The sequence below is a fragment of the Solea solea genome, chromosome 8 (assembly GCF_958295425.1).
Source record: "Solea solea chromosome 8, fSolSol10.1, whole genome shotgun sequence".
Taxonomy (NCBI): domain Eukaryota; kingdom Metazoa; phylum Chordata; class Actinopteri; order Pleuronectiformes; family Soleidae; genus Solea; species Solea solea.
The window spans coordinates 27,811,746-27,839,239 of NC_081141.1; the positions used below are offsets into that span (position 1 = coordinate 27,811,746).

Genomic DNA, 27,494 nt, shown 5'->3' on the forward strand with positions numbered 1-27,494 from the left:
CGCACGCAAGGAGTGACTGAGTTTTCCCACGCAACGTGGAAGAGGAGGAAGAAGAGGAGGAAGAAGAGCAGGAGGAGGTACGTCTGCTTCTCCTCCAACCGTGACGAAGAGAGCGAGAGAGAGAGAGAGAGAAAAACACGGGTATTTGGCACCGTGCGCATTCACTGACGCTGCTGCTGCTGCTGCTGCATCCACGCGCTGCACAGAAATTCAACCCGCATCATCATCATCATCATCTGAGAAAGGAGAGGAGGAGGAAGATCTCAGGTAGGTTTCACCAATTCCTTCGAAGGCGTTTAAACCAAAAAATGTGCAAATACGCACATTTTAAAAAGCGTTATTTTCATTATTTTTTTTAACAGTGACTCACACAAATTCTGCTTTTACAAGTTGAATGAATGCACCATTTCATTCATTCGTTCACTCATCCACAACAGAGCAGAGATAGAAAGATAGATGATCTGTCTTTTTTTTATTATTAATCCTTTGAATTAAAAAATATGTATGAACATGTGTAGTCAGCTGCTGCTGATGCAAATGAGCAGTTAATTAATACCAAAAAATAAAGCATATGTTCGTCCTGAAGTCATGTCTCTGCAGCACAATGTTGCTGTCATCCACAGCTTTTTTTTTTCATCTACTACTACAGCATAATCTGTACTCGTGTGTATTCATGAATGGCTGGATTAACACAGTACGTAGCAGATTTTAAGGATTTAAATCAACACATAGCTGCTGATGGTGCAACAGCATTATCATCATCATCATCATCAGCAGCAGCAGCAGCAGCAGCATCATCAGTGCTGCTTCTTTTGTTGCAGATGTGATGTGTAAGGAGCTGGTGTGTAAGTCATGTGGTCAGATTGTGTGGTTGCAGTCAGTCAGTCAGTCAGTCAGTGCATCAGTACGTCAGTCAGTCCGTGCATCAGTCAGTCAGTCCCTGGGCGTTGCTGCAGGATTCTTTTTAACGGCGCACACTGGGGCTTCCTGTGGCTGCAGACCTGACAGCTCAAAGCATCAGTGAAGCCTCCAGATGTTGACACTCGAGCAGGTCCTGACTCCAGCTGTGCCTCGCGAGTGTTGGAGGTTCCACAACGGCCACTGATGCTTCATATACGCTGTCCATTTCTTATTTTATTTTTTAGGTTTTTACCCCAATCGACTCACAAGGCCCCTGATTCGACAACATTGATTCCATTAGAGATGTTTCAGTTGCCATAACAATTCTTCTAAAGCAAATCTGACTTGATTTTAAAAACGTGGGAGAGACCACAGACACGTTTAAGTGTTTTAATCCCGAGAAAGCACAGATTTGATGACCCAGTGAAGATTTCCCATGACTTCAGACTTTCGTCAGTAAATAGCTGTTTTGTGTGTGTGTGTGTGTGTGTGTGTGCGATGTTTAATCAAAAAACTGTGGATGAAGTCATGGCTGAGAAGACAGAATCAACTATTGGTTCCGTGGTTCCGCTCACGCCCCCAATCGCTGTTCGGTTGTAAATATCAAACATGTTTGATACTAATGATTTAAAATCGGGAAGACTCTGTTAGTGTTAATCCCTCACACTACAGGATAATTTAGCCAAATAATCTGTTCAAATCAGCCTGAAATCAGAAGGAAGACACCCACGATTGTCGGAAGGGCCAGATCGCAACCAACTAGTAACCGACTTGTTGGCTGACTTAAATATCGTGATAATGATAATACCATATCGTGACTTAAATATCGTGAGAATATTGTATCGTGACTTAAATATCGTGATAATACCGTATTGTGATTTTCCTCCAAGTACCGCCACAGTAAGCTCGCGTACAACTGGTGGTACACGTACCACAGTTTGAGAACCCTGGGGGACTAAACACTTAAATAACCTACATATATATATGCACTGGCACTCATTTTCCCCCCCCACTTCACACACACTGGTTTCTTCAGTGTTTGAACTGGCAGTATCAGAAAAAACAATTATATATCACGATAAATACCGATGATATTTTGACCCATATGTGCATCTCCTCTCCAGTATGTTGCTGCTGCCTGTGTTTGCACAGAAGTAGGGCAGAGAGAAGAAGGTGGTGGGGGAACCCTTGCCTCCACCGCCTCCACCATCTCTAACCGAAGCCTCCCGCAGACCTGAGGCGCTGAGATTAAGCGGGGGGAGGGGAGCAAAGACTGAATGAACGGTGCGAGATATCCGCAGCTGCCTCCTCTGTGGTGATTGGACGACACCCGCGTTGTGCCGCTCTCTCTTTGTGTTCCCGCTGCCTCTGCACAGAGAGGTCGGGTCATTTCACGTTTTTTAAAGCAAAAGAGCAAAAACTGGGTAAAGCTTTAGGGAAAAGGTGGGAAAAAGAGATGGAGGAGTGACGCAAGTGCTCTGTGTGCTTACTGCATTATTTAAAGCTGAGTACGAGCCGGTAAAAACCCTCCAGGTCACACTATTATTGAATATAGTGAATATTTTCTGGTTTCTTTCCTAAAATATTATATATTTATATATAAATAATAATATATCATTATTTCAAGGATTGGGGAACACAAATCAACATTTTCTTACATTTATAGACCAAACAACGTGTTGATCAATCGATAAAATACAGAAAAGATTCACGAATTGTGAAAATAATCATTTAATTGCAGCTCCAGTTCAGGTTCTACTACGAACACAGACCAGCAGAGACAGAGACTGCGTTTAATCCTCCTGATTCTCTCCTGCTGACGTTACCATGGCCACGGTTAATAAAGGTGTACATGACTTTTATGTAATCTTAATTTTTTTCTCCTTTTCCTTTTTAGATTTTAAACCATGTTGACTGAGGCGGCAGCAGCTTATCAAACAGGGTAACGCGCAGTAGAATTGAACAAATTGCACCCACAGTTACAGGAACGTAAACTGTCACAATCGTATTCATAAAGTTCATTTATAATTTTCAACATTTTTACAATCAAAATATTAAAATATAGTTTTCTGAGTGAATCAGTTAAAAAAGAGAGAAGGCTAGATATCACAAACTTGATTTCCTACTCAAACCTGTATGAATGAATGAATGAATTCTAATACCTCCATCAAAAAGGTCATGTTTTCATTGGTGTGGGTTTATCTGTACGTTGTTCCTACTGTTAGCAACTTACTGTCTATGGTTTTTGACATAAAACTGTGAATATTTTGTGATTTTGTTAGATTACGTACTACGTAATTTTTAAACGTAATATGCTTCGGTCCCACTGTATTAGTTCAGTAAAATGTGTATATCTCAACAGTATCTTAACAAATCACTATAAAATTTGTCATGTTTATGTAAAATGTTAATATATATAAGCAGGTAAAGTTTTATACAGATCCAGAAAGTTATTCTGGATCAGAATGTAAACATTTCAGGTGCCGTTACGTAAAACGAAAAGTAAAAGCCTTGTTGGAGGTCTGTGCTCTCTGAGTGATCTTGCTTTTGTTTGTTTTTATTCTTTAAAAAGTAATTTAAAATGTACATTTCTCTAAATCATTGAGTGAAAATGTAGATTATCAGACCAAGACAATCATTTAGCGCTTTTAAAGCCGCAGTGCGTAACTTTTGGGCGACTGTTGTTGCTCTTGTGTTATCATTCCGCCTCTGCTTGGTTCCTCGTCCTTAAATTCTCATCAGAGTGATGGATGAGAATTGATTTAGCGGGCCTGTCTGAAGCCCGGTGATTAGATCCATTTAAACGCTGTGGCATATTGGAGAAGAAAGGTGTAATTAATGTGGCCTTTAGGAACAAGTTCCCCTGGGAGAGCAGGGAGGTAGAAATCTAAAACAGAATCTATCAACCTCTCTATGACGATTTATACACATGAGAACGGGGTTCTCATGTGTTCTCACTGCGATCAACGTATTGGGAGCGCCTTTTATTGTAAAGTGCACTGATATCGCAAAGTGTTCATTCTCTAGTTGTAGCTGAAGGCTCAAAGTGACATTTGAATGACCAAACTTTGCATTTAAAGTCATAAAGCAGAATCCCCAATGGGGCTTTTTTTGTCTCCAAAGTCATGTCACAGCTATTTTTCGTGTGGCTGTGTCAGCAGACTTTCATTTGCTGACAGACATCGTCATCGCGTTGTCGCTGCTGCTTTGCTGGTTGGACGATTCAAAGGGGTAAGAGATCTAAAGAGCGAGTGACTGATAGAGACGGAGATCGGTTTAGTTTATCTCAACACCACCACCACCACCAGCAGCTGCTGGTTTCTTCTGGTTAGTCAGAAACGGGACTCGGCACGTCCTTTTAACGACAGACCTTTACTGTGCGTGATTTAACGGCCCCCGTCTGGTCATATTTGTTTCCCTGAGATTAGATGTGAGGAAACTGAAGGAGCAAGACTGGCCACTGCATCAGCAGCAGCAGCAGCAGCAGCACTTTACCTCTGGGGCATGTAAGGATGAATCACTCACCATCAGCCCAGCAAATGTAAGACGTACTGCAGGTTCCTGCTAAAGTGCAGCAGCTAATTGACTGCTGTTTACTTCCACAGCTCCAGGGCTCTGTGGCTCTGTGATGTTGTGATGTGGCAAAAAACAGGTGCTCAAGATACGGAAATTCCTTTCGAATTGATAAATTATGCAATCGAATCAGCTACAAAATTGATCACTAAAATGTTCCGGTTCATACTGATCTTCATTTGAAAGATTTGATTAGGGGTGGGAATCACAGGGTACCTCACAATACGACACGGTACGATACGGTACGATACAATACGGTATGATGCGATGTTTTTTCCAAGAATTAAAACTCAAATGTGAATATTTTCTTGATTCTTTGCTCCAAATAACAAAGGTGACAAAGACAAACACATTTTGTCAAAACAGGGCATTTGATTAACACTCTTAAACATTTTCTTTAAGCTTTTATTAATCCTGAATATCGTACTGGATCATCCCCACTCCCAGTAGGAAGTGGGCGTGGCCTGTATGTGAGCCAAACAAGGCAGTCTGCCACCAAAATGTCAAAAACATATCATCGTTAACAGCCGGAATTTTATTGCAGTCTCCTTTTCCAGACCATTTTATCGCCTGGCCCCACATTCTGTAACTCTGCAATGAGGCCAGGGGACAAAATAAAGTATATGAATGAAGTCTATAATAAGCAGTAGGACAAAATTTTGTCTCCTGAAATATTAAAGAACAATCACTGGATACGTGTCCCCGAAGGATTAGTTGTGCTCATTCACTGTGTTGCCGTGTTGATTTCCAGAATGAGGTCTGCTCAAACAGTGATAGCGGGATAACAGCATGATGGCGTGTTGGTCAGTGGATGATCTTTCCTGTTTGTTTTACCAACAAAGCAGGAGCTGGAGCTTTGCCCGCTGTGTGTGTGTGTGTGTGTGTGTGCGCTTGAAGTGGTACAATGTTCTTCTCACATTTGAGAGGTGAAGAGTCGTCACAGATGGTTCCACAGATGGTTCCAGTCAACACCATTGTCTGAGAGAAAACATGGGATAATCCTCCGTTAAAAGCCACAGACCTGAAAAACCGACAATATTTTCATCACACTCGTACCTCGTCCTCGCCAGATTGGGTCCACACATTGGGTCCACCTGTTGGGTGTGCGCGGAATTATACCAGGGCCTTAACGCTTTAAAACCGAGGACAGGGCTCAATATCATTTATTTTATCAATCAGATCGTCTTAAATTTCGATTTAAAGGGATACCAAAGTAAAATTAGCGAAATAGTAACCACCGTAAGATTATCTCTGAGAGCTATGGAGTAATTGTTGGGTTTTTCTTGCCCAACCAATGGATAAATGGTGTAAAATGCAATTTTAAAAGCAGTTTGTATGATAATTTCTGGCTATACTGGTGAATATTAGTGTAAACGAGAGGCTTAAATTGAAGAAATTACTCAAATTGTTCATCAGTGGTTCAGGTGTATCATGGGGGTTTGAGGCAATAAGATGAAAAAACACTATATTTTTGCTTTAATGAAGTTGTAAAATCAGTCAAATTAGAACAAACACTTGGGGAAAAAGTGTCAGATTTTGCTATTTAGATTCTCAATATATAATCATATCATGGTAAAATGTCCACTGTACGATATTTATTGCGACATCAGTCGACTCTGTATTTATGGATGTCAGTGAATGAGACATTTTCTTTGAAAAAAGAAAATAGATATTGACTTTTTTCCAAGCATGATGTTCCAGATTCACCACAGGACTTAACTCTGAAAGTGTGGAGCAGCCAAGACTCTCCCGGATCTCAGGCTGTGCCGTTTCTTAATATATAAAACCCTCTGAGCTGCCACCAGGACAGATGGTGGAAATGAAGAAATGAAACATGAAAAGTGTTATTTTTCTTCCAGTTCTTTTTAACTCCGCAATATGGATTTTCTTTGACATTCAAGGCAAAAAATACAGTGCATTTTACTGTTTAACATTTTTTTATTTACTTAATTCCCTTATATACACTGTAGAAAATGGTTGTCAAGGAAGGAGAGAAGGTTATATTTCCAAAAATAAGAAGATAATTACAGAAATGCAACTAACATTAAGGTTTAAGTACCAGTGGCAAACTAAAATATGAAACTCCTACAGAAAATAAGAATCTTTCTGGTGTCAAATGACTAATTATAATTCTTGAAAGTTATAAACGCTTCAAATCAGCTTGATCAAGAAAAAGAATCACATTTTTTTCTTGCCATTACAAATTTTCTTTCTTTCTTCAAATATTCTATAATATATAGATAAAAAGGATTTTACCTTTTTTAGCTGTAGACTTTGTTTTTTACACCGAGCTAAGGACAAAATTTTGGATATCTCCGCTGGCTAGCAAACCAACGTTATGCTAGCTATGGCTAACGCTTGAGACATGATTAAAAAAACAACAAAAAACAGTTTTCAGGCTGAAAAATTCTTTTTCTCCACAATTGTCTATTATTTCTCTTCACTTTTTCTAACATAATATGTTAGGGGTTGTCGACAAGTCTAGGTTTTTTTTTTTTTATCGTAACATGGAAACAGCGTTTTGTGAGTGCCTGAAACGCTATTTATTTACGCCGTCATCGTCTTTTTCTTCTTGTGTTATTTATTTTTATGTTAACTTTTATTATCGTCCGTTGGCTTTTTTCATTCTATCTTTGTTTCTGTGATTACATACATTGCAATTTGTATACTCTGCATACGTTAGTGTTCAGCAACTGGCTTTATTGTGAAAAACGACAAACTGAGTCACAACTAACTAGTTACTTTTTTTTAAACCAACACATTTGTACAAATTTACATGAGGACCCTGGTATACTTATTATTGATCCCCACACATATTCCGTAATATGGCCATAAACTCTCTGTAAACTTTAACCTTGCACGATACGTTGGTTTGATTTTTTTGATTAAATTGTCGCAGCATTAATGGTCACTCAATGTGCGTGGACTTTCACTAGGATTATGAAATCACTAATCTCTGCTGTGCTGATATGAAAATCAACTGAGCACCAGCACCTTTTGAAAACGGACCTGAGTAAAAGTGCTGAAGTGAGTCCAGGGAGACTCAGCGATGGCCTTAAGTAAATCTGGGTAAAGGATTGTGGGACGGCGGCTGCAGCAGCAGCACTTTGAGGTGACCTCCATTATGTAGTAAGTATGTTTTAGCCCGAGGCCTCAAAAATTACAACTAGAAGGAGAACAATAAATTAACCTGAAACCAATTGTGGTAACTCGATCGATCTCCGATTCTCATTAACCCCGTTTCACAAGTGTGTCATTCTTCAAAAGACGGTGAGGGAATTGTTGCCTTGGAAATTCAAGAGAAGCATCACTTAGTGTCACTTTATCCAATACAATCTATAATCCAGGACACTGAGAGTTAGCGAGGAGTGAAAACGGGCAACAAAGTCAGTCACACGTTCTACTTTTTTTTAATTTAAATGTTAGATACAGTAAAAAAAAAAAAACATTTTCATTTGATTTATCTGTTAATTATTTTTTAAATTACTTGACTGACTACAGAGACTAAGATAATCCACATGTATTTACCTCAATTTAACAAAGGGAAAATAACAGATTCACACATAATGAAGTGAAAACACCTAAAAACTTACTTCATCATTTTATTGTAAAATAATTGTATGCCAATTTACAACTTGTTATAGAACAAAGAGCTCGATAGTGACAGATTATATGCTGCTGTAGATAATCCATAGTATTTGACTTAGAAATAATCACTAACTGTTGCTTATTTTCTTTTTTCTTTTTTGCTTTTATAATTTAATACTTTGTAATATTGTTGCTTATTTGTATATTCTTTTCTATGACTTTTTGCACTATTTGTCACTTGTTGACCTCTGACCTCTCTGCTGCTGTAAAAAAGTGAATTTCTCCAGTGTGGGGATCAATAAAGTCTAATCTAATCCAATGTAGTTTAGTCTCATCAAGTCTAATATGATCCAATGTAATCTAGTCTAGTTTGGTTTAATTTATTCTAGTCTCATCTAGCCTAGTCTAGTCTAATCCAGGTTTACCTAATATGGTCTAATCTAACCTAATGTAATCTTGTCTAGTCTAATATAGTCTAGTCTTGTCTAATCTAGCCTGATCTATTCTATTCTAATTTAGTCAAGTCTAATCTAATCTAGTCTTGTCTCATCTAGTCTAGTCAAATCTAATCAAATCTAATCTATTCTAAACTAATCTAGTCTTGTCAAATCTAATGTAGTCTATTATAATTTAGTCTAATCGAATCTAGTCTTGTCTCATTTTGTCTAGTCTAACACAATCAATCCTCGTCTAATCTAGTCTTGTTTGATCTAGTCTAGTCAAATCTAATCGTGTTGAGTCTAATCCAGTCTTGTCTCGACTAATCCAGTTTTGTTAAATCTCATGTAATCCAGATTAATTTAGTCTAGTGTAATGTAATGTAGTCTATTTTAATTTAATCAAGTCAAATTGAATCTTGTCTCGTCTAATATTATGATCAATCCTAGTCTTGTCTAATCTAGTTTAGTTTAATCTAATGTAATTAGTACTCTACTGTAATCTGAGTCACAGATCCACAGAGAAAACATGTTTCTCTACATGTGTTTTCTAAAGTGAGTGAGTGACTGTGTGTATGTGTTCATACGTGTAGATTATGTACAGATGCAGATCTGTATGTTCTAAATCCATCCTCACCTCCTCCACATGTCACAGAGAAGCTGCACCTGTGTTGATGACTGTGTTCCTGGTCAGTCCTGCTGTATTCATGTGTTCATACGCTCTGTGGTGAACACTCACTCCGCTGACGGTCATGTCACTTAGTCGGCAACATGACATTTAGCCTCGGGAGCGAGAAGAGGAAGAAGAAGCCTCCTCTTGACTGAATCAGCGGCTCCGGGAGGAAGAAAGATTATGACTTGTTGTCACGGATGACGCAGATTAAAGACCGCGTGATATAAACTCGGCCTCAGAGACGATGACTGTGTGAGAGTCAGAGACGAGTCACCGCGCGTACGTATGAAAACACGGATCAGTGTGTCACAGTTTGCTTGAACAGGTCCCGAAGGTACAGAAGGAAATCTTCTCTTCATGATATTATCATGCGTCGCGTAAAACCCCCCAAACCTGCTTCTTTCCAGTCTTTGCAGGATTATACTGGATTTAAAATGTTCACTAAACACGGTAGTTTTTTTTTACTTAAATATATTTTCTAATATTATTAAAAGCAAAGCAGATTTTCGACAGACAAACACATTTAACCTTGGTTGACATCAAATTCAAGGCCTTTCCAGGACCAATTCCCCTCAAATTCAAGGAGCAAATGTGTTGACACAGCTTCACCCTTTAAAGGACACTCATTTGAACTACTTGGAAATTCAAAATGTCAACCTTAGAGTGTTATTGGAGGATATAACTAAAGCCTTTTAAAAAAATGTGTTACATTTTTTATTTTCATGTAGAAAATCAAGGTCCATGAAGGCACCATATATGGTTCCTTGCCCGTCTGTGGATTTTAGAACATTTTAAAACAGTGTTTTCATACCCTGGTCCTCAGGAACACCTGTCCTGTGTGTTTTAGATGTTTTTCCTGCTCCAACACACCTGATAGATTTCATCAACTTACCATCATTAGATCTATGAGATCAACTTCACTTCTTTCTTGTACTAAATTCAAGCACTTTCAAGAATTTCAAGGACCTGTGATCACACTGTGCTTAGTAATTGGCATTGATACACAGAGACAATCAGCCATTCACTCTCTCACTGACACCTGACGTTAGTTTCTCGTGTCCATTATTAGCTTGGACTGTGGTAGGAACAAACGTTACACTCGTGAATGCAACCTAACTTTAATGACTTTAAAAGGTTTTTATTACATTTGGTCTTTATGGGGGTGGGAGGGGGATCAAGACTAGATTATTTGCTAAGATTTTGAGTCTAAAAACGGAGCCGTCTGAGTGTTTAATGCACTCGACGACTGGAGATAAGCTTTTGCAGTCAAAGAGTGAACAAACAGGCCGACAACACTCAGCAGCACTAATGATGAAAGTGTGAGCTGTGAGTGTGTCTGAGCTTTTATCTCTCGACAGCGGGGCCGGACAAAATGGCTTATAAATAATATCTCAGTATTTTTAGGCGTGATACATCTCGATATGAGTCTGAACAAAGGGCTGTTAGAGCTCCAAGCACATGAAAAGTTGTTCTCTGTTAAGAGGTTTGTGCTTCTCACAGGACGGCGACGATGCATTTCGCTCCCTCCCATCTTAAGTGCTTGAATTTGTGGGAATTGGTCCTGGAAGGTCGTTGAATTTTGTCAACTAAGGTTCAATGAAAAAAATCTTAGCGTGACCTTAGATTTTGCTTTCAAACTTCACAAACAAATTGGTTCTGTCATAAAAACAAGCGTTTACTACGGTACACGTTAACATTATCATATCACCCCAAAGATGGTTGTCGTTTTAGGATTGATTTAAGAGGGGAACATTCTTTGAAAACCTATTTTTTTCTCCTTGGCCCTTGAGCTTGACTCCCAATTTCTTGTGTTCTTGTCTGTGGTGCAATATAATGTAATTTTCCTATTGTTTCATGCTATAATTTAATCCAATCCAATTTATTTTCAAGCACATTTAAACACAACATTGTTGACCATTCATTGTTACCCTTCAGGGGAACATACATCTGACAATCGTCTGCATAAAAATGCAACGGCATGCCGTGTTTCTGCAAAAAATAGAGCTCAGGGGAAGTAGATAGAATGAGAACAGGAGGGGCCCGAGCATTGAACTCTGTGGCACTCCACTACACGGCATGACTCGACTCTTTTGCTTTTCCATCAGTGATAGAACCTGGTACCTGGTGTGTTTTTTTGGTACCTGCTCTGTTGAGGTTCCAAGCGAGCCATGAAGTCATAGAAAACGACCCAAACCGAGTAGAGTCCATGTCCATCTGAACACGGAAGCTTTCCTCTGTTGTTTTGAACATGCTCTGTCAATAAAATGTGAGTTGACTGGAGTCTGTGTTTATTTCAGACGCAGAGTGTGTGTGTGACGGCGCAGCATGACGGACACGGTGATGAGCAGCAGCTCAGATCGCTGGATGTCCAACGACAGGCAGAGGAACATGCAGCATTCTGGGTAAGTGTGACAGACTTTGACAGTCAGTCAGAACGGCATTTTTTCTGTTTTTAAAAAATTAACTATTCCTCTTCTTTGTTTTTACCTGCACTTTTCTGACGTTTGGCCTTTGACACCAGTGAGAAAGAACAGTAAGTTATCACCTTGTTATTGTCTGTGTTTGTGCTGTGTCACTGTTCACACTGCTGTGTCATGTGTTTGCTCTGATTTTAAAGAAAATATCTGTTTTCCTGTGTTTTGTTTTACTGGATAAAACCTGGATTTTTTTCTTGGTAGTTTGAACACAGTCTAACCTGTAGAAGTACAGTAGATTTTTTGACTTTATATTTACACGATTTCCATTTGATAAAATATAACTCATAACAAGAACCACAAAAAATGTGCTTGAATGACAATATAAGTCTTTCTGCACTGCAGTGCAATTATATACAGTATATTCAACAAAATAGTGTAAAAATTAAGAATGAAATATATGAAACAGGTCATAAAAAACAAACATTTATCAAATAAATAACATTTTTACGTTTTGTGCATAAAATGTGAAGTTTTAGTGACAAAATGTCAAGTGTATTAAGTTTCTAACAACAAAAATGTGTAATTTGTAAGAATTGCGCATTTTTCGGCTTAAATATCGGCTTGAATAATCGCCCTAAATGAACTATTGTTTTAAAACCATAAAACATTCCCACGACGGAATCAATATCATTCTGTCCCCCATCTCTTCTCTGTCCCCCCATTTTTTCCTTTCACCACAACCTGCCTTGGCAGATGGCCACACATCTTTGAGTCTGCTTTGAGTTGGCTCATTGTGTGAACTGTTGGGTTTCTCTGCTCTCGATGATGTTGTCTTGAGATAATGTAGTTCATGTTGTGATTTGGCGCTATACAAATAAAGTTGAATTGAATCAAGACACTTTTGTTCTCACGATAACGCGAATTTGGCGATTCCGTTACATCCGTGTCATTTAATTTAACTTAAAAAACAACAACACAAAGGTTGTGTAATCTAAAGTGGAGACTGTGTCGACCTACAGGGGCAACTGGACCACACAGCCCGGTCCTGGTCCTGGTCCTGGTTCCAGTCCAGACCTGACAGACGAGGAGAAAGAGATCATAAACAGCGTGATCGCCCGTGCTGAGAAGATGGAGGCCATGGAGCAGGAGAGAATCGGGTAAGAGTTCGTACAATGTAAAAAAAAAAACAACAAAAAGAACTGAGTGACACTGTCAGTGATTTATTTGGACGTGGTGACGTTTTTTGTGCAGGCGCTTGATAAACCGCCTGGACGACATGAAGAAGACGGTGTGTGGGGACGGAGTGTCCCGCTGTCTGCTGTGTGGAGAGCAGCTGAACTCGCACGGCGTCACCGGTGTGGTGTGTGAGGACTGCAAAAAGGTAAGAAACACGTACTCAGGATATGATGAATGATTTCACTAACGCTCACCCGGAGTCGCAAAGATAAAGGGTCAAGCAGCTTTGTCCCCACTGTCATCATTTTTTAAAATAAGTAATAACTCTTAGAAGAACCTCTTGAGATGTTTGATGATTTATTGGAGTCTTTTTAGTGTTTAAGTTGAATTTTAAACAGTCATTTTTCACTGTTTAGTCAGTATAGAGATATACAGAAGGTCGTAATGAGATCATTTTTACTCCCCCCTTTGCTGGTTTTCTCTAATACCAAGGATTAACAGGATTATGGTTTTTATTTAAACATCATTTCTGCACTGTTTGTCTGCATTAACAAGTTTATTTTATTAAAAAAAAAACAAGATATTTCTCCCCCTAAAAATAGATTTCAAGAAATGTATCTTTGCTCTGTGTTTATGAATTAACACAATCATTTTTCCTGAAAATGTTTTAATTCTGCTCTGTTTATAGAGAAGATAAGATCATTATCTTCTCTGTTTTTATTAATTAACTAGTCAAACGTTCCAAATATGTATTTCTGAATGAAATATTATACTTTTACACTGGAGGTTTCTCAGGTGAAAGACATTTACAGATTCAATTGTCAAAACACAAATGATTCATAACTAATGTGCTGTAGGGAGATAAACATGGAACTGTGGCCTAATATTCATCTCTTTTTTGAGCCAAAAAATGGATAATCAGCATAAAAAGCCGAGGACTTATATAGTGACCTGTTGTATTTGTATTAATAACGTCTCGTAAACGTCTCTATTGTCTCCTCCTGCGCAGAGCATGTGCAGTAAGTGCGGCACGCAGTGCGGCAGTCGCCCTCGCGCCGTGTGGCTTTGCAAGATCTGCCGAGAACAGCGAGAGGTGAGGACGTCACACGAGTCAAACAAACAAGAGACCTTAAACAGTTTGTTTATTGGACGGTTTATAAAGACGGATAAAGGACGTCTTTCGCTTGTGTTTTTTCCTCAGGTGTGGAAGAGGTCCGGCGCCTGGTTCTTTAAAGGTTTTCCTAAGCATTTCTTGCCGTCACCCATGCCATTAACTAAAAAAGAGGCGGGAGCCAAGGAGGCGGCGGCGGCGGCGTCTCGCGAGAAAGCAGCTCCTGCGGCCAGAGAAGACACGACCCAACCTCAACATGCAGGTACGTTTAACCTGCAGGTTATCTCTTTGGAGACAATAGGCAAAAGTAATAGAGGAGGGAATCTACTGGTTCCAGGTGTGTAAATATGATATAATACCCAGATTATTTCAGATACGCAGCTGAAAAACCGTCACCTGGACGCAGAAAACGATCGAATGAAATGAAAACGCCAGAGTGCGGATGTAGCTTCAGTCATAAAATTACAGTTTTGACCACAAAAGTGAACACATCTAGAAAAATACCACAACCTTTTATTATTTGGCAGAGGAGTGCGGATGAGGAGCTCAATTAAGCTGTTGGAAGGTGCGTGCTGTGACATGGGAAGAGCCTCCAGGTGGTTCTGGCATGATCACAGAACCACTCCACACTTTCACTACCTGTGCAATGTCTTCTCTTCATCATATCATAAAATGTAGAGGGGAGCTGGAGCAGACAGACAGGCAGGCAGGGCTGTAATACTCTACCTGCTGCATATATAAAGTATTCGGCTGCCACAGCTTGTTGTAATGCATGTAGGTCAATGTCTTTGCAACGGAAAAGCTGCAACATCAAAAGTCTGCAGAGAGGGGAGAGAGTATTACAGGTTCCACTGCAGCAGGAGCCGGGAGTGGTTTTTGATTATGCTCATACGTCTCTCCCTCAGGGTTCGGGTCGCACGTGCACATGTGTGCGTACGAGCACCCAGTTCTGTTAATGCTAAAATCAGCATCTGTGGCAGTGAAGTGTTCTAACATCTGGATTTAATCTCACTTTACAATTAGTAGTATTTGTGCTTTCTTGTATTCTTTGAGCACTGTATGTGGATACATTTCCATGGTTACTATCTATCTATCTATCTATCTATGATTTATTTAGTTGTCAATTATTGATCGATATAACAGTAAATGCCTGGTTCGTGGTGAGCGACCTGCGCTCTAAATGCTTGAAGGTCTGTGTAACTTTAGCGTTTGTCTCTTTGTACAACTTCGTATTACATTACATTCGATATTTTCCTCCTTCATTGTCCCCTTGAGGACATTTTTCTCAGGCTCAGTGTCGCTACATTATTCATGTAGGAATCGTAGTAAAATCACAAACCCCCCCCCCCCCATAACATTTACAATCAAAATAGTTTGTTTAGGATATTAATTTAAAGACACAAAACATACAGATAGTTTAATTTTTTCCAAATCCTAAAATAGCAGATTAAAGAAAACTAACTAAACTAAAGTTTGTCCAGGACAGGATTTTAAATAACCTACAGAATCCTTTGTTGGATGTACTGTAGGTCGTGAACTCTTGTGCTGTTTTGGGGCTGGAAGTTTTTCTTCTTGCATTGTCTCACATTTTTTCTGGGTGACAATTTGCCCAGTGTCTTTTCATAGAGCTCAAATCCCCTGACATGTAGGTCACCGCAGTCTGGCACAGTCTGTATGTTGTTGTTTTTTGGGGGGTTTTGTCCATCACCTTTTCTTCTATCTCATTTCATGACTCAGGGAAACCAGAGTTACGTGTAAAAAAACTTCATCATAAGACCACGGTGGTATCAGGACACTTTTGTCCCCATGACATCAGGACATTGAGTCTGTGTGTTTACTGTATTGTTGGTTATTTGTAGGACCAGAGCCACAGGGCCGTGCTGGTTACCCACCTGTAGCCCCCAAACCGGCAGCCGCGCAGATGGCTACCGGCGGTGCTGGCCCTCAAGAGGGAAGTCCAGTGGTGATGAAGAAGATGGTTCCTGTTCAGAGCTCAAGACCTCAGTCTGCTGCGTCGGTCACTGTGGCCCAGCAAGGTGAGAGGAAGCTTTGCATGTTTCCCAAAGATTTAAAGAATTCTGGAACCAGTTATTTCATTTAAAACCGCCTTGAAATGAGATTGCGGAAAAGAATATTAGGTAAATAACAATGATAAACTTTGGACATGTCAGTTTGTCTGAGTTGCTGGGGAAGAAGGTGGACTAGAACAGGAAACACAACAATATGGTCCTTCACCTGAAAAGCAGACATCTCTGCACCACTGAGAGTATGAAAATGCTGACTCATGCTAGCCAAACACACTGCAAGTTTGCTTGAAAGTAGTGGTTTGTCTGCTGTCTATTGAGCTATGTATCTATCTAACTAACTATGTATTTAGCTAACTATCTAGCAAAATATAGTTGGCTAGATCAATCTAATCTATTGAGCTAGCTAGCTATGTATCTAGCTAACTATCAAGCTAAGTCGTTAACTAAATAAAGATTAAATATAGATAACTAGATACAAATATCAAGCTAGCTAGCTATGTATCTAGCTAACTATCAAGCTAAGTCGTTAACTAAGGATTAAATATAGATAACTAGATACAAATATCAAGCTAGCTAGCTATGTATCTAGCTAACTATCGAGCTAAGTAGGTAGCTCAGTATAATTAGCTAGGTCTATCTATCTACTAGCTAGCTTTGCTAGTGCTGCTAACAGCAGAGACTACATGTGTGACCGCATGCCATTATTTTATTTGTAAATTAATTATTTTCTAAAGTTGAATTAATTAAAATGCTGGTTTATTCAAACTTAAGTTAGGATTCTCTTCAAAGTTGCGTTATTAGCAAAATATTGAACCATTTATGTGTATTGTGAATTTTGGAGTTTAATTTGTTTTCGGTGGTCTTCTTCGTGACATTATTTTTGGTTTTTGAATTTAAGATGTTGTGTGTCTTGGTTCTTAAGTGTGGATTATGATCAATCAACAGATATGGATTCATGGTTTCATGATCGCAAGTCTATTGACACATGACTTGACTGTGGTTGCAGGTTCAGTGGCAGGAGATGGAGGTGCGTTCTCCTCTGGGGCCGAGCAGAGAGCGCCACCTGCGGTGAGAGAGGAGAGGAGGCAGCCTGCCTCCTACGGCTCTGTCCCCGCCCGACAGCAGCCTCCCCCGGCTGATGAGGAGGAGGAGGCCAACGACTATGACTCCGATGAAGCCAGTGAGTGCACCATCTGTTTATTCTGCTCATGACTGGTTGTGATCTTGTTTAATTTTAACTCGTTTAGCCTGACATTAATCATATTTTTTTCAATAATTTGCGGGAAAGTTGCACCAGATGGGGCGTTTATTTTGTAAATGAAAATAAACTAACAGAAAATTGTGGGCATTTGTGCTCTTAATTTGGCAGCATTCATGATCCCCTGAGTCATTCTCTGCTGACGCTTGATTTGGCCTTTTAGCCGACCACTAATACATCATATTGATAAAATAACCAATCGCCCGAGCGAGCGGCGAGTATTGTTCCTGCAGCTTCTCTTGAACTGGGTGGAAAATGACAGATGATAAGCACCATATGTTGTCGAAGCATGAAAATCAATATGCAAGGAAGTCAGCAGAGGGAAAGTGTATCAGGATGTGAATCGCTAAATCAATAATGAAACATAAGCTGCAGTGCAGTCCAGAAAGCATGAGACGTCTTCCTTTTTTCTTCTACATGGCTTTTGTTCGTAGCTACTGAAATATTTTACTCACTTATCGATTTAAACAGTTAAAAGAGGCATTTTGTGTTTTAAATTTTGAATAAGGGGTTGTTTCTTTAGATGCAGTCCTGGTCTAGACTCAAACTCGGTCCCTAAAAGTCTTGGTCATGTCCCTGTCTCACTCTATATAAGTCTTGGTCTTGACTTGGTCTCTGTCCCGTAAAGTCTTGATCTCATCTTGGTCTTGATTTCCTAAAGTCTTTGTCCTAATTTGATCTCTAATTCTAAAAGTCTTGATCTTGGTGCCTAAAAGTCTCGGTCTTGCCTTTGTTTTGATCCCTTAAGTCTTGGGCTTGACTTGGTCTCTGTCCATATAAGTCTTTGTCTTGTCTTGGTCTAGATCCCTAAAATGATTGGTTTTGAGTCAGACTCAATCCCTAAAAGTCTGGGCCTTGATTCCCAATAGTCTTTGTATTGAATTGGTCTTTGTTCCTTGAAGTCCTGCCTCTAGATCCCTAAAAGTCTTGGTTTTGACTTAGGCTAGGTCCCAAAAAGTCTTTGTCTTGTCTTAATCTTGACTCAGTTTCAGTCCTTTAGTCTTTGTTTTGTATTAGTCTTGGTCTTGCCTTGGTCTTGTCTTAGTCTTTTCTTGGTCTTGAAGGAGTCTCGATCTCTGAAGGTCTTGGTCATAAATCATTCTTAATCCCCAAATGTCTGCGTCTTTTCTTTGTGTCAATCCCTTAAAGTTTCTGTCTTGATTCGGTCTCAATCCTCTCAATGGTCTGAAGATACTTTGGTCTTGATCCTGACTCAGTCTCACTTGTTGTGGTCTTGATTGCGCCGCATGAGTTCCTTTATCGCGATGCAAAAAATGTCCAGCAGAAAGCACGTCCAGGCCTCTAGATCCCTAAAAGTCTTGGTTTTGACTTAGGCTTGGTCCCAAAAAGTCTTTGTCTTGTCTTAATCTTGACTCAGTTTCAGTCCTTTTGTTTTGTATTAGTCTTGGTCTTGCCTTGGTCTTGTCTTGGTCTGGTCTTGGTCTTTTCTTGGTCTTGACGTAGTCTCGATCTCTGAAGGTCTTGGTCATAAATCATTCTTAATCCCCAAATGTCTGCGTCTTTTCTTTGTGTCAATCCCTTAAAGTTTCTGTCTTGATTCGGTCTCAATCCTCTCAATGGTCTGAAGATACTTTGGTCTTGATCCTGACTCAGTCTCACTTGTTGTGGTCTTGATTGCACCGCATGAGTTCCTTTATCGCGATGCAAAAAATGTCCAGCAGAAAGCACGTCCACTTCTGAACGTCCCCCACAACCGTTCGGTGTTGTTTTCTCCAGACCAGAGTCTAGTTTCTGGACGTTGGACTCCTTCAGGTTCTTTCATGAGTCCTTCACTGACGATAAGCTTCCATCTGGCCACTTTGTCATCAGGCCCAGCGCGGTGGAGGGCTGCAGTGACGGATGTCCCTCCGGAGATTTCTGTCATCTCCACACAGGATCTCTGGAGCTCAGCCAGAGTGACCAAAGAGCCTGAACACCCGTACAAATCATTTCTAAAATTACATTTCCTCCTATGTGATCATGGGGAATGAGTGTAAATTGAGGGGATTGTTTTTATTTTGGCACATAGCTGTGAAAAAACTGCTTTTTCAAAATGTTTATATATATATATGTATATATATATATATATATATATATATATATATATATATGTATATATGTATGTATATATATATATATATATAAATATATATATATATGTATGTATATATATATATATATATATATATATATATATATATATATATATATAAAAAATATATAAATATACACATATAGCCCATAAACCAGTTTTAATTCTAAGAATAGTGCCATGCCATTTTCATGCTCTGCGCCCGCAGCATCAAACAGCCTGTATTCTCTCTCTGGGGGATTGGCTGTTAATTTATTTTATTGAGATCTGGGAACATGGAGCAGCGCAAATAATATGAGGTGCAGCAGTGGGGCTTTGAGGATATAGATTCCCTCTCGTCCTGTATCCGGTCACCCGTGTCAGGTGATGAAAAATGACAAAAAAATAGCACTTGTTTTATGTGTGGTGGCTGCTGACTGATTCCAGTAACGTCTTCAGTTTTTACGCCGAATCTCCGTCCAGAAAAGTTAACGATTATATAAAATCTGACTTTTGATTATTTTGTCCCCAACAGCTTTGCTAGGCAGTGAAACGGCTCCAGCAGTGTGGGCAGCACTTCACTTCACTGTTTTGTTTTTTTTTCTTCTTAATTTGCTGAAAGTCTTCCTTTGAGAGTTGTTTATTTAATTTATTTTCTACCACACGCCCTCGTCTTTGGTTTTCATAAGATACTGGCTCCAAACTGGAGTGAGACTGAGGATATTTTCACAGTTGTAGGATCCCCACTGCTACATTTGAATATATACACTAATTATTACATTCTATGACATACAGTACATGTTTTACCATTTTTGGGAACACAATTCTCTCTGTATTATTATTTACTTTAGATTTTTAGACAAAAACTGTTTTCTTTTATGTTGTACCACTGGAATACAAGATAAATCAGCTGGTTTACATCTGGACACATTTACTACATATTATTTTGTTTTCCTCACAATTTTACTTAAATGCTGAGTCATCTGTATTTCACATAATAAAAACGATCTTGCGTTAAAGCTTCAGGACCCCCCATGGAGTTTTGGCACCCCCTGGTGGGGATCCGGCCTCCAACTTAAATTAAATTGAATTAAATTAAATTAAATTAAATTAAATTAAATTAAATTAAATTAAATTAAATTAGTTTTGTGCCGATTTCTAACATACATCATTTTTTTTTGCCATATAAAACAAATTATATTATAAATCCAGATTAATGTGACGTAATATCACTTCATGATCACAAGGTTTCGCAGCCTTTAATATTTACTTTACTATCTTGTTTACAGTGCGAATTTCATGCGTTGAGTTTCCATAAAAAGTCGAATAGTGCGATGCGTCATTCGCTCCAGTTGAAAATCTTCAACTTTGCTGCGTTTGTTGTGAACGCAGCGTTACATCTCTTCAGAAGTCTTGATTCTCATGATGTCACATTTTGTCTCTTTCCATTTAAATGCGTTGAAGAATTATTCAAGAGCAGAACTGCTGTGTCTGTGTGTGTCAGTCCTAACGTGACGACTGCTCTTTCTTTCTTTCTTTCTTTCTTTCTTTCCTTCTTTCTTTCAGCCACTCTGGGCTCTTTAGAGTTCAGTCTGCACTACGACCAGGAGAGCAACAGCCTCCAGTGTAGCATCATCAAAGGAAAGGTACCAACGTTCTCCTCTCACTCTCGCCTCACACAAAGGAACAATCACATTCAAGTGGATTGTGTTAAAACGCTCCTGAATGGCTCTTTAGCTTAATTGCTCTCCGCTGCTGCTGCTGCTGCTGCTGCTGCTGCTGCTGCTGCTGCTGCTGGAGATGAAGTGATGGACACTGTGCTCTGTCTCTCCTCAGGGTCTGAAGCCCATGGACTCAAACGGTCTGGCAGATCCTTACATCAAGCTTCATCTGCTGCCGGGGGCCAGTAAGGTAAGGACGCGCCACTCCTACGTGAAGCTTTTAACCCTGATGAAAGATTTATTATCTTAATATCCTGCTAAGCAACGCAGGAAAAGGTGGTAACTTTAGAAGCCACTGCTGACGCTGAGACCAGGGCTTTGTGCAAGCTCAAGCCTGACACCTTGTGGTCGAAATCAACAAATGACATCCGGATGATGGCTAGGAAATAGAAACAGGGGGATGTATTGATACTAAAAATCTCACAAAGTCATTGTTGGTGATTTTCAAAGGTTTTGCAGAATTTTGAGGGAAATCTCACTTCCAGGAAACCACAGTTCAGTCTCTTCTCAATATCTCATCCTCTCGATAAATGGTTGTTCTCATTATCCTAAATCTTCTAACTTCAACATCAGTGACCCAGAGACTAGAGTTAAATCATTTAATTACGTAAATGGGGCTGATATTTGCTTTTTAAATAATTGCCATTGGTGGATTTTAATGTATTCATCTGATGATTACAAATGACGTATTTTTTTTGTTTTCAGAAACTTTAGAAATGTTGCCAAGTCACTAAAACTTAATTTTTCATTCAAAAGAGAGTGAGCTTATTAGTATTTCTTATCATATTTATTATAGTTTATAAGATGGAGACAATCTCGCCAAGGAATGTTCGCCATTGGCTGCGCTGATATCTTAAAAATCATATACAAAACATAGAAAAGTGGAGTGTAAAGGATGACGGGTACTGTATGGTTTTGTCAAGACACTGACTTTTTAGGGACTGAGATGAAATCAAGACGAGTCCACATAACACAAGTTTGCCTTGGTCTTGGTCTTGTTGTCTTGATCTTGGTCTTGTTGGTGTGGTCTTGACTTCTCTGTAGTTCTTGCTTCCCTCCACTCTCCTCTGTCACAGCTTCACCGTGATATTGAGACACTTGTTCTTGCGGTATTGTGAAATTTGGCGTCGACTGAGACACTCTAATTTGTTCGGTTCAGTCATAGTGGCCGAGTTTGGCAAATCTGAGTCGCTTCTCTTTGATTAGAAACAGCAGCGTGTGATTAAAAAGAAAAAGCACATATTTTAAATCTCCTCGTCCTGATCTAACCCTTCACAGTCTAACAAGCTGCGCACAAAGACTCTGAGAAACACCCGTAACCCCGTGTGGAATGAGACGCTCACCTACCACGGCCTGACGGATGAGGACATGCAGCGTAAGACCCTCAGGTGGATGCTTTACATCAGACACACTCGCTCACGTTCATGTTTCACACATGAACTGCCATCACTTGTCTTGTTTAAAGGTATAATAATTTGTGTGATCAAAGATCTCCTTTGACTTCCCTCTCAGACTCTCTGTCTGTGATGAAGACAAGTTTGGGCATAATGAGTTTATCGGGGAAACCCGAGTGGCGCTGAAGAAGCTGAAGATGAACCAGAAGAAGAACTTCAACGTGTGTCTGGAGAGAGTTGTCCCCGTGAGTGAAACTTCAGTGACACTCTAACAACATGTCCTTGTCTGTATTCTTTTTTGATTGACGGGAATGAAATCTCACTTTCTCAGACAAAGAGAAGTGCAACAGCTGGCGGAGCCAGAGGCATCGCTCTCTACGAGGATGAGGTAACTCCTTCATTTCCAGACATGTCTAAGCGTGGCAGATTCCAGCAGAGCTATACTGACATATTTTATGGATTATGTGAAACAATGAATAAAAGGAAATACTCTTATTGACACAGTAATATTTGCCATTTTAAGATAATTGGCATTGGCACGTTGGTATTTAATTAATCACTTATTTTGACTAGATTTAATGTAATTGATATGAGGCTTGAAAATAAATTCAAAATTAGCTTTAATAGCCGACACACACATACTACATTCTCACATGTTCTGAGAATATTCATTCAAATCAAACTTTTGCATTTAGCTCAAAATACTTCACAACCCAGAGGTTGTTCTCCCTGTTGTCAATGTTTCTTTAGCAACATTAGCAATTCTTGCTAGGTTTGTAACCGTGACCTCTGATAGCCTCGTCAGCGCCACCCGCCTTTGAGCGTGAGTCAACCATGTGTTTAACTGGATAAAGTAAACCCTACATTTGTATAAACATCACCATCTGTAACAATATTAGCAACTCTTGCTACATAGTTAGCCATGGCGGACACTGCTCTGCTAACCTCTGATAGCCTCATCGAGCCTCAGACACACCCACTTTTGAGCATTAACGCGACGCATAATGTGATGTTTTATGTTGTTTTGTTTAAACCCAACAATGGTGGACACAGTGGTTACATCGTTAGCCATGATTGACGCTGCTCGGCTAACCTCTGATAGCCGCCGCTAGCATCTAGTCAGACACACCTAGGGTTTAGCGTTCACGCAACACAAATGTGTGAGTCTACCATTAAAAGTGCAGAGACATGTTGTTGTTTTTTTGTCAGATAATGTGAAGCAAACATTGGTGGACACAGCAAAATTGTTAGCCACGTTAACGCGACGCATATGTGTGAGTCGGCCGTTAGAAGTGGGAACCCATTGGTTTAAAATAAGCTCGTTATTAAAAAGTATTTTTTTACTCCTCTACTTTGTCACAGTCAGCGAAGGATGGCGGAGAGGTGGAAGAGCGAGGTCGGATCCTGATCTCCCTCATGTACAGCACCCAGCAGAACCGTCTCCTCGTGGGCGTCGTCCGCTGCGTTCACCTGGCTGCCATGGATGCTAATGGCTACTCTGACCCATATGTTAAAATGTATGTTAAAAAAGTTCATCCCGAGACGGTCCTGAACCTTGTGAACTAATTAAATGGAATATGTGCGTGTATTTAAAATGACAGATGTCTGAAACCTGACATGGGGAAGAAGGCCAAGTGCAAAACACAAATCAAGAAGAGGACTTTGAACCCGGAGTTTAACGAGGTTTGTGTTCACCTGATTTATTTGTGTGTCAAAACATTAGCGACCTATCCGGTCCGGTCCGGTTCATCCAAAGACCTTTGCACACCAGACGTGTGCATATCATGTTTTATTCCTATGTTAATACAACTTTATTCTGTCAGTGTGGATTTTCAAATGAGCGACATAAATCGCAGATTGATACAACCCACATAAAGTTTTTGTTAGGTTGATTTTATCAACCAATCATATTGGGTATTGTTGATTAACTGAACTAAAGTCTGTCTTGAATCAGTGAGGTGGTCAAGTTCAAGCTCCTGAACTTATTTTTCTTGAGTAAAAACAAGCATTTACTTCCTACCACTGTTGCCTTTACAGTGGATGATTTGAAACGCGATATTTGAGCAGCCAAAGTATAGAAATGCGAATTCGAATTTGCATTTCAAACAGGAAAAATAAATAAATACATTTGGTGTTTTTTTTTCCTGTCCAAGCCTTTGAAAACCAGCCAAAATCTGATTATTTGTAGCAGTCTGACAAAGTTCTGGAAAAGTTTGAAACTTATTTTCACATTTTTATCATCACTGAAAATAACATTTCTTTGACTTGATGGAATTTCAGGAATTTGGCTACGAAATCAAACACAGCGAACTGGCCAAGAAGACTTTAGACGTCTCCGTGTGGGATTATGACATCGGGAAATCCAACGACTACATCGGTAAGATCTCGATCCTCGCTGTGGGCAAATGAAGCTTCTCTCGCACCTCACTGCTCTGTTTGTGTTCCTCTGACAGGCGGCTGTCAGCTGGGTATCACTGCCAAAGGAGAGCGGCTGAAGCACTGGTACGAGTGTTTGAAGAACAAGGACAAGAAGATCGAGCGCTGGCACACGCTGGTGAACGAGAATCACGTCGCCAGCGATTAACCACTCGTTTACTCCCACAAACAGCATGAGCTAAAAACCTTTCTTCTCTTCACTTCATCTCCCTAAAGCACTTTTTTCTTCTTCTTCTTCTTCTTCTTCTTCGTTCTGTTGTGTTTGATCCTCTCTCGTTCTGTGCGTGAGGCGCCGCTCACATCCGTCCGTCCCTCTCTAATGTAGTGTACTCTCCTCTTCTCTTCTTATTAACAACCTCCCTTCCTGTGCTGATACTAAATCTGCCTCTGGGACAAACCACCGCTTAAATGAATTAGAGATTTCATTAATGAAAGGAAGACATTTGTCATTGAAACAGCTGCACACAGAGCCTCGTGCATCGTCTTAGTAACCTGCTTTCCATGAAAATGTATATTGCAAACAAAAGAAAATGTGCACTTATGGCTACATTCAGGTGACCAGACTGAAGTGACTTATATTTGTTTTTTTTCCGTTGATGTGACAGAATTCTGATTGACAATTCCGATTTTTGAAATCAGTCACTTCGGAATTAAGCATGGGTAATCGAGAACTGCTACGAAATTGAATACTGGTCAATACCAAAGTGTCTATAAGCATCCAGACAAACAATAACATGATTGATATTTATGTTGATTCTGAAAATGCTAACAACGCTCGTGATGATGAAGCTGCCAATGACTTTTAATCCAGCCGTCAATGGCGAGCACACGCTTGAAAGTTTGGGCTCACTTTGCTTAAACTTTGCTTAAACTAAAGGGATTTGTATCATGTGTGGAAAAATGTAGTTGCAAGTACACGAGTAACAAACACACAAATACAGCACAGTTAATCTGAGGCCGTGCAGTCTAATCTGACCGTTTACAAAGCTAACAAGTTTACAAATAGCTTAGCTAACATTTCTACTGCTGCTGGCGTTCTCTGCGCAGCCTCCTGACACCAACATCGCGATGGAGCGATTGTGGATACTAACGTAGTTGCGAATGTGATCCGCGATATAATCTGTAATCTGATTGGAAGAATGTGGCTGGAAATCTGAACGTAGCCCTTGTGTGTTTCCATCCGCTGCTGTTAAGTGAATCATTAAAAAAAAAAACCTGAGGGTTTTTTGCACGATTGGACACGTGCGGAAAATACTTACAAACGTACGAATAATTTGCATGAAAAAAAATGCGTCCGTTGCAAAGGCCTCTAGAGGGAGCAACTTGATGACGCAAACGACGGTAGCTTCGGTAATTTTTGCTTCTTGAGCACCAAGTGTCTGACGTGTTATCCATTTTCAATGAAATGGGCAAGTTTCAGTCAAAAATCCGATCTTTTTTTATGGACAACTTTCCCACCTCTGTTAAGCGCGAAAAACCTTTAAGTGACATTCCAAAATTTGCTCGAATTATCTGGTTTCATGCTGCTTTTTTTGTCTTTTTTTTGTTAAAATCAAAAATTCATATAAAGACATACTGATGGAAACGTATACGTGACACGTGACGTGACGTCATGCTACGGTATAGCGCGCCAAAACTTAACGCATTCTTCTCTGACGGACGTTTGAATTGCACTGGCACAGAGCGGGGAAAGCAATAGGCTGTGTTGTCCGAGGTCAGAAGCAGCATTCAGGCTGGAATTTGGCCCGACTGATGATTTTTCACGTGATTATATTCGTATAGTTTGCGTTTCAAAACTGCGTGAGTATGCCAAGTAACAGGTTGCGCCTAAGCAAAACACGCAGCTACACCTTAAAGTGTCTGAACTGTGCCCACTGTCCTGAACATACATGTATATTTCCGTGAAGAAATGTTTACATACTTATTAACACATTGCTCAGGTTAGGATAGACATCTGATTACGCACATGACGCATACGTTAGCGGACCATGAGCTTCGATGAATTCTCTTCATCGGTCGCTGTTGCTGATTTTGTGATTTTGAAGTTATAGCACACCTAATGATAGTTGGCGATTAGGAGTTTCTACGTGTGGCTGTGGATAAGCTGTGACTCTTTTAAGTTAGTGGGACGTTATTAAGTGTGTGATTAGAGAAACTGAACAAGGTTTATTTTTTCTGATTTTAATTCATAAAAGCAGGAAAAAAACCTGCTACCTCTACTCTCCTTAAAGCTGGTGGTTCGCTCTGAGTTTTTCTACTGCAGTGTTTACACGGATGCTTTTCTTCCCCACTGACACATCTGGCTGCTCTTACTTCTCAAGGAGAGAACGTGGTACAGTCTAGTTTATCATGTCATAAGTGTGTTGCAGCTTCGCCTGCATGCACTGTGTGCCCCTTGACTCTCGCGTGCCTGGGGCAGAAGACGCCTCTCACACTCTTACATACATTAGTCCTTTTGCACAAAGCAAGGGAGCGTCTTCCCTCTGCCACATCCCAATCACTCGAGGCTTTAGTGTGTATTAGTTCCTCGGGGCTGGGCGATAAAAAAAGATCTAGAAATGGAATCACGGTAAAATTCATGTTGCCAAACTTTGAAAAGCTTGAAAAAATGACTTGGTTGCTATAGGAATGCTAGAAGATAAAATATCACACGTCTTGATTCTTGACAGTGGTTTATGGACCGTGTATAAGTATCCAACCACTATTTAGCAG

At 39.9% G+C, this 27,494-nt stretch overlaps 1 protein-coding gene across 1 annotated transcript; it reads left to right on the forward strand.

The window, feature by feature from the left end:
- LOC131464173 (rabphilin-3A-like) lies at positions 1 to 27,494 on the forward strand. Its single transcript, XM_058636525.1, has 18 exons — positions 1 to 267; positions 11,469 to 11,573; positions 11,693 to 11,704; positions 12,608 to 12,745; positions 12,840 to 12,969; positions 13,774 to 13,857; positions 13,966 to 14,137; positions 15,735 to 15,911; positions 16,909 to 17,082; positions 20,798 to 20,877; positions 21,068 to 21,142; positions 22,231 to 22,340; positions 22,465 to 22,591; positions 22,678 to 22,734; positions 23,709 to 23,863; positions 23,948 to 24,029; positions 24,627 to 24,723; positions 24,800 to 27,494. Exons 2-18 carry the CDS (start codon positions 11,497 to 11,499, stop codon positions 24,928 to 24,930), a joined length of 1,878 nt encoding a protein of 625 aa, XP_058492508.1. The 5' UTR covers positions 1 to 267; positions 11,469 to 11,496; the 3' UTR covers positions 24,931 to 27,494.

What these genes read in the sequence shown, in the direction of transcription:
- LOC131464173 (XM_058636525.1), top strand. Translation starts at nt 11,497, where the DNA reads ATGACGGACACGGTGATGAGCAGCAGCTCAGATCGCTGGATGTCCAAC. An exon ending in ATGCAGCGTAAGACCCTCAG is followed by an intron (nt 22,341 to 22,464) that starts GTGGATGCTTTA and finishes CTTCCCTCTCAG; the next exon opens with ACTCTCTGTCTGTGATGAAG. An exon ending in TCTGACCCATATGTTAAAAT is followed by an intron (nt 23,864 to 23,947) that starts GTATGTTAAAAA and finishes TTAAAATGACAG; the next exon opens with ATGTCTGAAACCTGACATGG.